The 13,922-nt window shown below is 43.7% G+C and overlaps 1 protein-coding gene and 1 pseudogene across 1 annotated transcript; both read right to left on the minus strand.

Moving 5' to 3' along the window:
- Nucleotides 1-572: 572 nt before the first annotated feature.
- LOC130533619 (polyunsaturated fatty acid 5-lipoxygenase-like) lies at nt 573-2,088 on the minus strand (annotated as a pseudogene).
- Nucleotides 2,089-6,553: 4,465 nt separating this feature from the next.
- Nucleotides 6,554-13,514, minus strand: LOC130533608 (polyunsaturated fatty acid 5-lipoxygenase-like). Its single transcript, XM_057047172.1, has 15 exons — nt 13,383-13,514; nt 10,342-10,527; nt 9,739-9,940; nt 9,580-9,661; nt 9,386-9,508; nt 9,194-9,300; nt 8,856-9,028; nt 8,537-8,683; nt 8,269-8,472; nt 8,111-8,197; nt 7,853-8,031; nt 7,643-7,764; nt 7,466-7,566; nt 7,119-7,289; nt 6,554-7,014 (listed from the first exon to the last, which is right to left on the minus strand). The coding sequence occupies exons 2-15, from the start codon at nt 10,489-10,491 to the stop codon at nt 6,835-6,837; spliced, it is 2,028 nt and encodes a 675-aa protein (XP_056903152.1). The 5' UTR covers nt 10,492-10,527; nt 13,383-13,514; the 3' UTR covers nt 6,554-6,834.
- Nucleotides 13,515-13,922: the final 408 nt, after the last annotated feature.

The following is a 13,922-nucleotide window of genomic DNA, read 5'->3' on the forward strand; positions in this document are numbered from 1 at the left end:
ACACCTCGGAGATCAAGTGTGTCCTGAGGAGATGCGTGACAGTCTGGTGGTGCTGGAAGTCAGTGGAGCGTACCCACATCTTTGCCAGCAGCCAGTCATACTCGGCATCGGTGGGCAGGAAGATGGGGTTGTCTTCTCCAGGAATTTGATTGAGCTGGAAGGCAATTAAGGCGATTCAACTAAAATGCTGTCACAGACACAATGTGAACAGGAATTACCTGTATGGCAATGGGCATTATCTCCTTCTGAAGGTCTCTGTAGAGCAGACAGATCGGAGCTGCCAAGTACTGCTGCGTTAGAGGATCTGTGTCGTTGGGTTTGATGCCATCCATGAACTCATAATCAGCGATGTAAATGTTACCTGTCTGAGACCAGAACATCACTTTCAAACCAGTCCAGCTGGAATCTGCATGTTCTTATTGATCATCATGATCACAAATCTCTTTGATTTCCTTAAACGTTGAGATGATTTGAGAGTTTGTGCATTTGTAGAAGAACAGATTTCTTTATTGTCATATCTTATCAGGAGCAGGTCTACCTGTATCTCCTCCTCCAGAGTCAGTCCTCTCTCCAGGCAGACAGAGACCATCTCATTGGTGACAGGAAGTTTGTCAGGAAGCTTGGTGCACTTTTCAATCACGACAGGGTTGCATCCATTCAGAAACTGGTAGCCAAACATGAAGTCCTCCTTCCAGTGTTTCATCTCATATTCTGGAATAATATCATATCATCATATCATATCATATCATATCATACCATATCATGTTAAAACTGACCTGAGGCTGTGTTTTTAATTGTCACAAAGATCCTCTCAAAATCAGCAAAGTCTTCCCAACTTGACTGAAACATGTTCTCGAATTTCGTCAAATTCAGGTTCTCCAACCTGCAAATTTATGTAACATCCCCTTTGTCTTTATTACATTTATAACCATTATTTATTTGGTACAATGTACCTGATGCAATCTACACTTTGATGTGGTTCAATAAAAAAATCCACCTCCTTGCGAGTGTCAAACTGGATGTCCTGGGGTAAATCTTTGTATCGGACAGCATCGATGCTCATAGGAAAACCAGGTTGCCACTGTGACCATCTATGAAAGAAGCTGGGCTTAAATCATGGTTTCACATGAGAGCAGAAACTGCTGGTGTTGGAAGAACCTGCCTGTAGGTTTTCCTCCTCAGCTCCAGCTCTTTGTCTCTATGTTCCATCAATGGGGCACTCTTGTCGTCCTGAGGAAGGATCGCTACAGTAGACATGAGACACAATGAGGCCTCTAGATGTGATAGTTAACAAAAACAGAACATCAACTCATTGCTCCACCTCGGCCATCTCGCAGCACTACCTCCTTGTCATCCACCAGCCAGCGGAAACAGGGAATTCCACAGACTGTCCAGAGGGGGTCTTCACTGTGATGGACCTGCAGTACCACTTATCATTTACAAATAATTTCATCTTTTTCTGAAGTTTCACCATGATGATTTCTCCCAGGTCCTCTTTGATGTCAATTACATATGTGTCCACCTGCAATTAAGTCAAAGGATCAGCTGCACAAATATGCATATAATGTGGATAATTTACTGAAACTATGACACATGAAACAGACTATTTGAAGAGTGAAACAAAGGTTGGGAATTTCACTGTCTGTCTTTGATATAGAAAATACACAAAATTTTACTGGCTTCTAAACCTTCAGACTTTGCATATAGGCTCAAAACAAACAGATGAAGATGACAATGCAGGTTTAATTACAGGTGATAAACTCTAATCTTAATGCACAATGTTTTGATGGCTGAACAAAAATATTTATGGAACCAAATAAACTACATCATGAGAGTGACAATCTTTCAAAACAAACTTTACTTTCCAAACAAAGCAGTCTAATATTTAGCCATACAGATCTACATCATTGTCACTTTACTTACCGCATTACTGGCAAAGTCATTGTGCAGAGGCTTGTCCAGCAATGTTCTCTTGCTGCACTGCACGGTGCCCACCAATGTAATGTAGACAGAGTTATCCGTCCCCTCAAAATTGTTGCGCCCTGTGGCAACGGTCACCGCGTAAGAAGGCATAATGTTGAGACTGAGTTAGGCTGGTTCAAACGCCACCTCAAGATAAGGAAAATCAAAGATGTACAGTGTAAACAAGTTGATACTCATAAATATTAATTAGAAGGGGCTTTTGTTTGCCAGTGATTATCTTCGCCCCTTGTTTCACATCCTTATTTTCAATCCCAGGACAGGTCATGGGCTGGGGTGCCCCTGTGCAAGGTACCTAACCCCCATTGCTCCCCGGGTGCAGCACAAGTGCAGCCCACTGCTCCTGCCCCTGGCTTGTGTGTTTTCAAATTGTGTGAGAGGTCATGCAGAGGTCAAATTTAGTGTCACTGAATTTGGTTTGCATGCAAATATCTCTTTTCCTCTTATTCTGGTGAGAGATGTGAGTGGAACTGTTACTGTTAGTGATCTGTGTGTTCATATTAAGTAGAAAGTGATTTTGTTCACATTTGTTGTTCATGTACAAGAACTCCACCCATCTACTTTTTATTTATTTCAGGTATTTTAGAATATGTTTCACCCTGTGAAATTGTAAATAAATTGTGTGATTTTTACGAACTATTTCTTTGTTATTATTTAGTTTTCTATTACAATCTAGCGAAGAGACCACTGGACTGGGTAGATGTGGGTTAAATTTTAAAAATGTCCATTGTCCATTATCAGGACTGTTGCAAATTAGACCTAGAGTGGTTTGTTTTCTGCAGGGGTCTGTCTCCTGTGTTCTTGATCCTGATGCGTTCACCTGTTGACAGTCAGCTCAGCTCTATACTGATGTATGTAGACCCCGTTTTCTTGCATACCAGACTGTCCTGTATCCGAGAAACTAGCATTCTTCCTGCGTTCAAATGTACATGTTTTCCAATATTATATTAGGATTTTGGAATTGGAATTTTGAATTGGACCTTGCCTGTGGACTTGGTTGTCAGGGTTTCTGGGATGTGTGGGTCGTTGTCCTGCAGGGGGTGGTGTGGGGCACAATTGGTGGCAGCTGGCACTGCTGGCAAGCACACCTGTAGGAAATTTACATCGTGCTGCCTATTTAAGCAGGTTGTGACTGCCTGTCAGGGCCAGGGTGTCTGTTTGTCTTGTCAGCGTGTCTGTTTGTCTTCCTCGTCTTGTGCTGGTGTTCTGTGTCTCCTGGAGGACCGCCCCAGCTTCGTGTCTCCTGGAGGGCCGCCCCAGCTTCGTGTCTCCTGGAGGGCCGCCCCTGTTCCCTGCGCCATGGAGGGCCGCCCTGGTGTTCCTCGTGTACTCTGTGTTCTTTGTGTGCCCCCTCCCCCCTGTAAATAAAGCTGTTTGACCATTTTACCACTGTGTCCTGGCCTGCGTTCGGGTCCTAATCAACCCATCTGTGACAGAACACCCTGGCCAGTGTGGACCCGGCAGGTCAGGACGCAGTGAAACTAAAGACACAACCCCTCCCTTCCCCTCCCCTCCCCTCCCCTGACAGTAACCTTCCTCGTCGCTTCTGCTGTGCCCACCTTGATGTTCCTTGTAGGGCGCCAGGAGGCACCCGTTGAGGGGGAGGTAATGTCAGGGTTTCTGGGTTGTGTCGGTCGTTGTCCTGCAGGGGGTGGTGTGGGGCACAATTGGTGGCAGCTGGCACTGCTGGCAGGCGCACCTGTAGGCAATTTACATTGTGCTGCCTTTTTAAGCAGGTTGTGCTTGCCTGTCAGGGTGTTCTGTTCGTCTTCCTCGTCGTGTGCTGGTGTTCTGTGTTTCCTGGGGGGCTGCCCCAGCTTCGTGTCTCCTGGAGGGCTGCCCCTGTTCCCTGCGCCCTGGAGGGCCGCGCCAGCTTTGTGTCTCCTGGAGTGCCGTCCCTGTTCCTTGTGTGCTCCGCAGCCCTGGAGGGATGCCCTCGTGTGCTCCGTGTTCCTCGTATTCTTTGTGTGCCCCCTTCCCCCTGTAAATAAAGCTGTTTGACCGTTTTACCACTGTGGCCTGGCCTGCGTTCGGGTCCTAATCAACCCGTCCGTGACATTGGTTGCTTATTTGTAATCATGTCATGGTAACAGCTATCATTAAACTGATTTGAACAGTTTATTCATGTCACAACTGAGTCCTCATTTACCAGCCCCATTACAGTTTTCAAAAGAAATCCCTTAAGTGAAGCTCATACCTGCTATTGGACTGGTAAAACAAGGGAGAATTGGAATTGTCAAATCACAACATCCCTGACCCCATATAATCCTACGCCACAAATCAATTTCAAGGATAGAAAAAAAATTACTTTTAATTGGCTTTAAATTGTGACGAACTGCCCTCTCTATCTGCACACTGGTTGTGTGTTTGCTGGGTGGAACTTGGGACGTGTTGTCAGGCTGAGTTGTCTCACCTGTGGGTGAAATTCTATCAGAATGAGTTGTCTCACCTGTGGGTGAAATTCAAACAGGGGGTTTAAGGGTTAGCTGTTCAGGTGTGTGCAGGAATCCTTCTCCCGGAAAATAAGTATTGAACTCCTGTGAATTGTTTGGGAATTTAGGGTTGGGGTTTAATTTGTCTATCAATAATTAATTTATTTTGCTTTATATTGTGTGCGGACACCTTCTTTGTCACTAACCCTTCCGGTTTGTGACAAAACCCTTAATCACCACAAAATGTGTTACCACGTAACTCACAAACTGTGTTAGGTGCATGTGCAAAAATTGTGAGAAGGTAAGTGACTGTCTGTGGAAGAGCCATCAGGAATAAAATTGTTCACAAAAGTCAGCTAAATTTATACATGTGAGATATTGGTCCCGTTAGGATTTTTTTTTATGAGTAAGAATTTAAAAGCTGTGAGTAAAAATTCTTGTGAATACAACTTTAATTACTATGAATATGAAGTGTGAATACAACAACAGCTATGAATTCTTGTTCACTGTGAACACAAATTCAAGTTTGTGGGTAGTCCAAAGACATGCATGATTGGGGATTAGGCTAATTGGAAACACTAAATTGCCCGTAGGTGTGAGTGTGAGAGAGAATGGTTGTTTGTCTATATATGTTAACCCTGCGATTGACTGGCGTCCAGTCCAGGGTGTACCCTGCCTCCGCCCATTGAGCTGGGATAGGCTCCAGTCCCCCCGTGACCCTCAGTGGAGGAACAAGCGGTAGAAAGTGAGTGAGTGAGTGAGTGAAATCTGTCCATATAAGTCTGGTCTATTTTCCTATTTCCCAACCCTCCTCTCCTCCTTATGTATTTGTTTTCCCCTTTTACACCCACATGCATATTCTCCTACTTTTAAAAATTTAGCCATACACAAAACTGGGTATAAAACATGTCTGGGAAATTCCACAGACAGCCACAGAAGCACATAAGAAAAGGAAGAAAGCTTAATATTTCTTTAGGGAGTGTATCAGTGAGAGAACAGGTGAGCGAGGAAATAATTGTGGTCAGGATTGAAGAGGTTACTTATGAAGAGAAACCAAAAGGCAGAAGAGAAGAATGTGAGGGAGAGGATAAGGATGGTAGGATTAGAAGTAGATGGCTCAAATGTGGCTGGTATTTTCCATCCCTTCAGTAAGCCCAACCAACCAGATACCAAATTAATCATTGTGAAATAAAAACACAAACAACTTGATATAGAATAAAAACTATTAAGTATAAATAAAAATACATAACCCAGCCACTAAGACTATCAATCTCATCAAACATTCCCCCAAAAAGCCAGCCATACCACTGCATGAAGTTTGGGTTTTTTTTCATTTAAATTGAGTCCACATGGTGTCTCTTGGTAGATCACCTCCCTAAACTTGCATGCATCTTTTCCCACTTGAGAAAAAAATAAAGAGCCACCCAGCAACCCTGTTATAAAACGTGCCTGGCTTCATTTCAGGAACAAGTCTGTTGTCTGTACCTGACTGGTGAACTCTATAATCGCTCTTTCTTCAGGGAGTTCTTGAAAATGTTGAAGACTGCAGAACCATGGAAGCTGTGACTTCAAACATGGCTCACAAAGTTTTAAAGAGCTGCAGGTTGCTCAAATTTTCCACCTCAAATGCCACATTGTTGGTCCGCCTCCTCTCCAAACCTCACCCCACTTTCATGTGCAGAATGAAGATTACAACATGATCCACAGTGACTTGTTTTGGATTTACTTCTGAGTTTCTCTCTGTGAATCCCCTCACTCCACCATGCATCTTTGCCTCTATTTTTCCCTACTTTTTAATCTTTGCTACGCAGCACTGATATCGTGATAGCATTAGAAAATCGAGTTCTGTTGGCACTGGACCAGCACCAATGCCATGCATGACATTGCAAGTTGAGAACTGCATAATAACCCCTTTCACATGGAAAGCCTTGTGTAACTAGTGCAAGAATGTTTTATTAAATGTAGTAGGCTGTAATTTTTTTGACTTAAACTCTTAAAATGGTGAACAATAGACACTCTAATATACGAATTATAAATACACTTTGGATTCTGGAAATTATTTAAAAATATAAAATACCTTTTCTTAACACACCAAATGTAGATTCATTTAAATTATGTAATTTTCCAAATACTCAAAAATGTAGGTTTTTTTGTAGTTTTTATTGTTCTGCACAAGATTTTAATGATTGCTCGGTGCATTGATTGAAAATTGTTTACATGTCACAATCAATGTGGATAGATGTTCCCAATACCTGAACTAGAAAAACTAAAAAGAAAAATCACAATTGGGTAAAATATCACGAATAATTGACCATAATTTGACCCATTGAATGATTAGAACAGTAAGAAAATCAATACAACACCCAGAGGGACTATGACCATGATTGAAATCACATATTGGAACCTAAATTTAACATCAGGCTCAAATAGCCACACTGTTTGGGATTTTATGGGGGGACATGTAGTAGTAAGGAAGATCCTTTCTCTCATTCCTCTTTTTGATGGAGTAGGTGATGTCTGCAAGCTGTTTCCTAAACTTGTCCATGGCTGCCTTCACTGGCTGCTCGGTGAAGTGGTCATCAGGAAATGTGCCCAGGTACAACTGTAGACACAGAAATCAATTAACCTCAATGGTTAAAGAACAAAATTCTTAGGAAATTAAATAATTGGGCTGCTACAATGTTCAACTACTTAATCTCTATGTACCTCGTTCTCCTGGTACTGACTGAGGGACCAGACGGCACCCAGATGCCAGACAGACCGTCCACAGTCTGGAAGGGTCTCCATGATTAAGGTCATATCAGCCAGGCCCTTCTGTTTGGGTGGGGGTCTCCGCATGGTTGATGGAGTGTTGGGGACCCAGGAATACCAGTCAAACTGCACAATGTACAACAATTAGTGGCAACGCTGCTACTCACATACAAAGTTTGATGTTGCCTGGTACATTTTTCCAAAATCAAAGCTTTGACCCAAGTCAAGCTATTAGAACAACATTTCTTTTAAAAACTCTTTTAGATCAAGTTCATCTTTTTCTTTCATGGTGGGGATCTGACCTGTCCAAAGTTGACCGCGGTGTGTTGAGCAGAAGCCGTGAAGATAACCACAGTCAGGTATTTTGTTAGTTCCTCCCGGGTTTTGAAACATCTGGGAAACTCTGTTGGACAGGAACGCAAACTCAGTAAGAGCTGCAATTATTTGGACAGCAGAATTTTTGTATTTATTGACCTCACCACATTGGTCAAAGTTCTGCATCCCAAAGTCTCTCACATCCTGAACAAAGGCCTGGATCTCTTTGTCATGCTGAACCGCTTCATCGTCCTTGTAATAAATACAGACAACCTCACAAATATAACTGCAAAAAGAAAACAAGACATCAGTCACCAACAGAGATGTAGCACTCTTCAACACACCCATCTCCATAGAAACAAGATGCCTCTGACCTCTTGATGGCCTCCCACACCTTCAACCCATCATCTCTGTAGAAGTAGGCGGGCAGCTCCTCCTTGCTGTCCATTCCGCGAGCTTTGAATGAATCCGGGAAGCAGAGAGATCCAAAGGTCAGCGTCTTCATGGCCTTCTGAACCAGCTGGACGTGACCACCTCCCCCTATGGCATTTGCCTTGAAGATGGAAATGATGTTGTTTCATCTCACATGTTCTGGAAGTTTATCCCCCTTTATGTCTTTTCCCCAAACTCACCTTGTCAAAAATGCCGCCTTCACCGATGAGCTGCTCTCTCGCTTTGGTGTCAATGGCGATAGTGAAGCGAATGTGTGGAATGAGAAGCTGGAGGAAGGGACATTCATCTGAGAGAAAACCAATGGATGGCTCACTTCACCCTTTAGGCTGATCTTTACCTTATACACGGGGTGAACAGCAGGGAGCTGCCTAAACAGGGCGATAGCAAACACCTCGGAGATCAAGTGTGTCCTGAGGAGATGCGTGACAGTCTGGTGGTGCTGGAAGTCAGTGGAGCGTACCCACATCTTTGCCAGCAGCCAGTCATACTCGGCATCGGTGGGCAGGAAGATGGGGTTGTCTTCTCCAGGAATTTGATTGAGCTGGAAGGCAATTAAGGCGATTCAACTAAAATGCTGTCACAGACACAATGTGAACAGGAATTACCTGTATGGCGATGGGCATTATCTCCTTCTGAAGGTCTCTGTAGAGCAGACAGATCGGAGCTACCAAGTACTGCTGCGTTAGAGGATCTGTGTCGTTGGGTTTGATGCCATCCATGAACTCATAATCAGCGATGTAAATGTTACCTGCCTGAGACCAGAACATCACTTTCAAACCAGTCCAGCTGGAATCTGCATGTTCTTATTGATCATAATGATCACAAATCTCTTTGATTTCCTAAATGCTGAGATGATTTGAGAGTTTGTGCATTTGTAGAAGAACAGATTTCTTTATTGTCATATCTTATCAGGAGCAGGTCTACCTGTAACTCCTCCTCCAGAGTCAGTCCTCTCTCCAGGCAGACAGAGACCATCTCATTGGTGACAGGAAGCTTTTCAGGAAGCTTGGTGCACTTTTCAATCACAACAGGGTTGCATCCATTCAGAAACTGGTAGCCAAACATGAAGTCCGCCTTCCAGTGTTTCATCACATACTCTGGAATAATATAATATCATCATATCATATCATAGCATATCATACCATATCATGTATATATATAATATAATATAATATAATATAAATAATATATATATATATAATATAATATAAATAATATAATGTTAAAGCTGTTAAATCATTTCATATCATGTTAAAACTGACCTGAGACTGTGTTTTTAATCGTCACAAAGGTTCTCTCAAAATCTGCAAGGTCTTTCCAACTTGACTGAAACATGTTCTTGAATTTTGCCAAACTCAGGTTCAGTATTCTGCAAAATTAGGGAACATCTCAATTGGCTTTTTCCCCACTTAGAATCATTATTTAATGTGTACAATTTAGCTGATGCAACCTACGCTTGGCTGAAGTTCCATACAAAGTCCACCTGCTTCTCAGTGTCAAACTGGATGTCCCGGGGTAAATCTTTGTATCGGACAGCATCGATGCTCATAGGAAAACCAGGTTGCCACTGTGACCATCTATGAAAGAAGCTGGGATTAAATCATGGTTTCACGTGAGAGCAGAAACTGCTGGTGTTGGAAGAACCTGCCTGTAGGTTTTCCTCCTCAGCTCCAGCTCTTTGTCTCTATGTTCCATCAATGGGGCACTCTTGTCATCCTGAGGAAGGATCGCTACAGTAGACATGAGACACAATGAGGCCTCTAGATGTGATAGTTAACAAAAACAGAACATCAACTCATTGCTCCACCTCGGCCATCTCGCAGCACCACCTCCTTGTCATCCACCAGCCAGCGGAAACAGGGAAATTCCACAGACTGTCCAGAGGGGGTCTTCACTGTGATGGACCTGCAGTACCACTTATCATTTACAAATAATTTCATCTTTTTCTGAAGTTTCACCATGATGATTTCTCCCAGGTCCTCTTTGATGTCAATTACATATGTGTCCACCTGGAATTAAGTCAAAGGATCAGCTGCACAAATATGCATATAATGTGGATAATTTACTGAAACTATGACACATGAAACAGACTATTTGAAGAGTGAAACAAAGGTTGGGAATTTCACTGTCTGTCTTTGATATAGAAAATACACAAAATTTTACTGGCTTCTAAACCTTCAGACTTTGCATATAGGCTCAAAACAAACAGATGAAGATGACAATGCAGGTTTAATTACAGGTGATAAACTCTGATCTTAATGCACAATGTTTTGATGGCTGAACAAAAATATTTATGGAACCAAAAAAACTACATCATGAGAGTGACAATCTTTCAAAACAAACTTTACTTTCCAAACAAAGCAGTCTAATATTTAGCCATACAGAGCTACATCATTGTCACTTTACTTACCGCATTACTGGCAAAGTCATTGTGCAGAGGCTTGTCCAGCAATGTTCTCTTGCTGCACTGCACGGTGCCCACCAATGTAATGTAGACAGAGTTATCCGTCCCCTCAAAATTGTTGCGCCCTGTGGCAACGGTCACCGCGTAAGAAGGCATAATGCTGAGACTGAGTTAGGCTGGTTCAAACGCCACCTCAAGATAAGGAAAATCAAAGATGTACAGTGTAAACAAGTCAATACTCATAAATATTAATTAGAAGGGGCTTTTGTTTGCCAGTGATTATCTTCGCCCCTTGTTTCACATCCTTATTTTCAATCCCAGGACAGGTCATGGGCTGGGGTGCCCCTGTGCAAGGTACCTAACCCCCATTGCTCCCCGGGTGCAGCACAAGTGCAGCCCACTGCTCCTGCCCCTGGCTTGTGTGTTTTCAAATTGTGTGAGAGGTCATGCAGAGGTCAAATTTAGTGTCACTGAATTTGGTTTGCATGCAAATATCTCTTTTCCTCTTATTCTGGTGAGAGATGTGAGTGGAACTGTTACTGTTAGTGATCTGTGTGTTCATATTAAGTAGAAAGTGATTTTGTTCACATTTGTTGTTCATGTACAAGAACTCCACCCATCTACTTTTTATTTATTTCAGGTATTTTAGAATATGTTTCACCCTGTGAAATTGTAAATAAATTGTGTGATTTTTACGAACTATTTCTTTGTTATTATTTAGTTTTCTATTACAATCTAGCGAAGAGACCACTGGACTGGGTAGATGTGGGTTAAATTTAAAAAAATGAAACCCTGATGAAATGAAACCCGAACACGGCCGCTCCTGTTCCCTGCGCCCTGGAGGGCCGCTCCTGTTCCTTGCGCCCTGGAGGGCCGCTCCAGCTTCGTGTCTCCTGGAGGGCCACGCCAGCTTTGTGTCTCCTGGAGGGCCGCTCCTGTTCCCTGCACCCTGGAGGGCCGCGCCAGCTTTGTGTCTCCTGGAGGGCCACGCCAGCTTTGTGTCTCCTGGAGGGCCGCTCCTGTTCCTTGCGCCCTGGAGGGCCGCGCCAGCTTCGTGTCTCCTGGAGGGCCGCCCCTTCCTGCGCCCTGGAGGGCCGCTCCTGTTCCTTGCGCCCTGGAGGGCCACGCCAGCTTTGTGTCTCCTGGAGGGCCACGCCAGCTTTGTGTCTCCTGGAGGGCCGCTCCTGTTCCCTGCGCGCTGGAGGGCCGCTCCTGTTCCTTGCGCCCTGGAGGGCCGCGCCAGCTTCGTGTCTCCTGGAGGGCCGCTCCTGTTCCCTGCGCCCTGGAGGGCCGCGCCAGCTTCGTGTCTCCTGGAGGACCGCCCTCATGTTCCTCGTGTGCTCTGTGTTCTTTGTAAATAAAGCTGTTTGACCATTTTACCACTGTGTCCTGGCCTGTGTTCGGATCCTAATCAACCCGTCCGTGACAGAAGACCCTGGCCAGTGTGGACCCAGCGGGTCAGGACGCAGTGGAGCTAAAGACACAACCCCTCCCTTCCCCTCCCCTCCCCTGACAGTAATCTTCCTCGTTGCTTCTGCTGTGCTCACCTTGATGTTCCTTGTAGGGCGCCAGGAGGCGCCCGTTGAGGGGGAGGTAATGTCAGGGTTTCTGGGTTGTGTCGGTCGTTGTCCTGCAGGGGGTGGTGTGGGGCACAATTGGTGGCAGCTGGCACTGCTGGCAGGCACACCTGTAGGCAATTTACATTGTGCTGCCTATTTAAGCAGGTTGTGCTTGCCTGTCAGGGTGTTCTGTTTGTCTTGGGAGGGTGTTCTGGGTGTTCTGTTTGTCTTAGGAGGGTGTTCTGTTCGTCTTCCTCGTCGTGTGCTGGTGTTCTGTGTTTCCTGGGGGGCTGCCCCAGCTTCGTGTTTCCTGGAGGGCTGCCCCTGTTCCCTGCGCCCTGGAGGGCCGCGCCAGCTTCGTGTCTCCTGGAGTGCCGTCCCTGTTCCTTGTGTGCTCCACAGCCCTGGAGGGATGCCCTCGTGTGCTCCGTGTTCCTCGTATTCTTTGTGTGCCCCCTTCCCCCTGTAAATAAAGCTGTTTGACCGTTTTACCACTGTGGCCTGGCCTGCGTTCGGGTCCTAATCAACCCGTCCGTGACATTGGTTGCTTATTTGTAATCATGTCATGGTAACAGCTATCATTAAACTGATTTGAACAGTTTATTCATGTCACAACTGAGTCCTCATTTACCAGCCCCATTACAGTTTTCAAAAGAAATCCCTTAAGTGAAGCTCATACCTGCTATTGGACTGGTAAAACAAGGGAGAATTGGAATTGTCAAATCACAACATCCCTGACCCCATATAATCCTACACCACAAATCAATTTCAAGGATAGAAAAATAATTACTTTTAATTGGCTTTAAATTGTGATGACCTGCCCCCTCTATCTGCACACTGGTTGTGTGTTTGCTGGGTGGAACTTGGGACGTGTTGTCAGGCTGAGTTGTCTCACCTGTGGGTGAAATTCTATCAGAATGAGTTGTCTCACCTTTTTGTCTTGTAAGAAATTTTCTTTCTCATATTGTGTTTTATTCTATTCTATTTATTTAGAATCTAATATTTGTTTGACGGTGAAGTTTTTAAAAATTCTTTTGATTTAAATTTATTTGAAGCTGATGCTGATTGCAAAAGACTGATAAATGAGAAAGAAGCAAAGGAAAGGCACCTGTTATCAAAAAGTGGAATACAGATATTTTACATAAAACAATAATTTGTTTCCAAGTTATATTTTGCTTTTGAGATTAGCTTTCTTGTTTCTGTGAGGTTTTGTTCATTTTGTTCTTTCTCAACCTGTTTTGTTTGACATTGACGAAAACAAAGGTAATTCCACACATATTCCCCCCACACTTTTGGAAAGCTGGCCACATCACTGTATGGATTTATTTATGCATTTGGGTTTTGTTTTTTTTTTCTAAAATTAATAACCACTCTGATTCCCTTTTACACCCACATGCATCTTCTCTTACTTTTAAAAATTTAGCCATACACAAAACTGGGTATAAAACATGTCTGGCTATATTTTACGAGAAAATCTATTATCAGTACCTGACTGTTGATGAGAGCAGGAACGGCCCTTTTCTTTGGGAGTTCTTGACAATGGTGGCAACCGCAGGACCAGAGAAGCAATGACGAAAGACTCAGCATCCCTCAGCGCTGCTACTCCAGATTATATTGCTTTGTTACTCCACCTACCACCTCCTAGCCAAACCCCATCATCTCAAAGCACGTGTTTTACTCTGCCATCCACAGTAGCTTGTTATTAATGTATTTTTTGAACTCACGTCCCTTTTCTCTGTGGATCCCATCACTGCACCATGTATCTTTGTCTCTACCCCCCCACACACACTTTTTCTTTTATTATTATTTTTTAAATATGTATAGCCATAAATATACATACCCTGTACATTCACTACAGTTATAGCTTGCATATACTATATGTACATTTGTAATATATTTGCTAAAGCACTTCTGAATGGATGCAAACTGCATTTTGTTGCTCTGTACTTGTGACATGTACAATGGCAATAAAGATTCATTTTAATTCTACTCCAAGTGGAGGGAGGATCTCATGTCAATACTTTTGCA

Source organism: Takifugu flavidus, chromosome 11 (genome assembly GCF_003711565.1).
Source record: "Takifugu flavidus isolate HTHZ2018 chromosome 11, ASM371156v2, whole genome shotgun sequence".
NCBI classification, from domain to species: domain Eukaryota; kingdom Metazoa; phylum Chordata; class Actinopteri; order Tetraodontiformes; family Tetraodontidae; genus Takifugu; species Takifugu flavidus.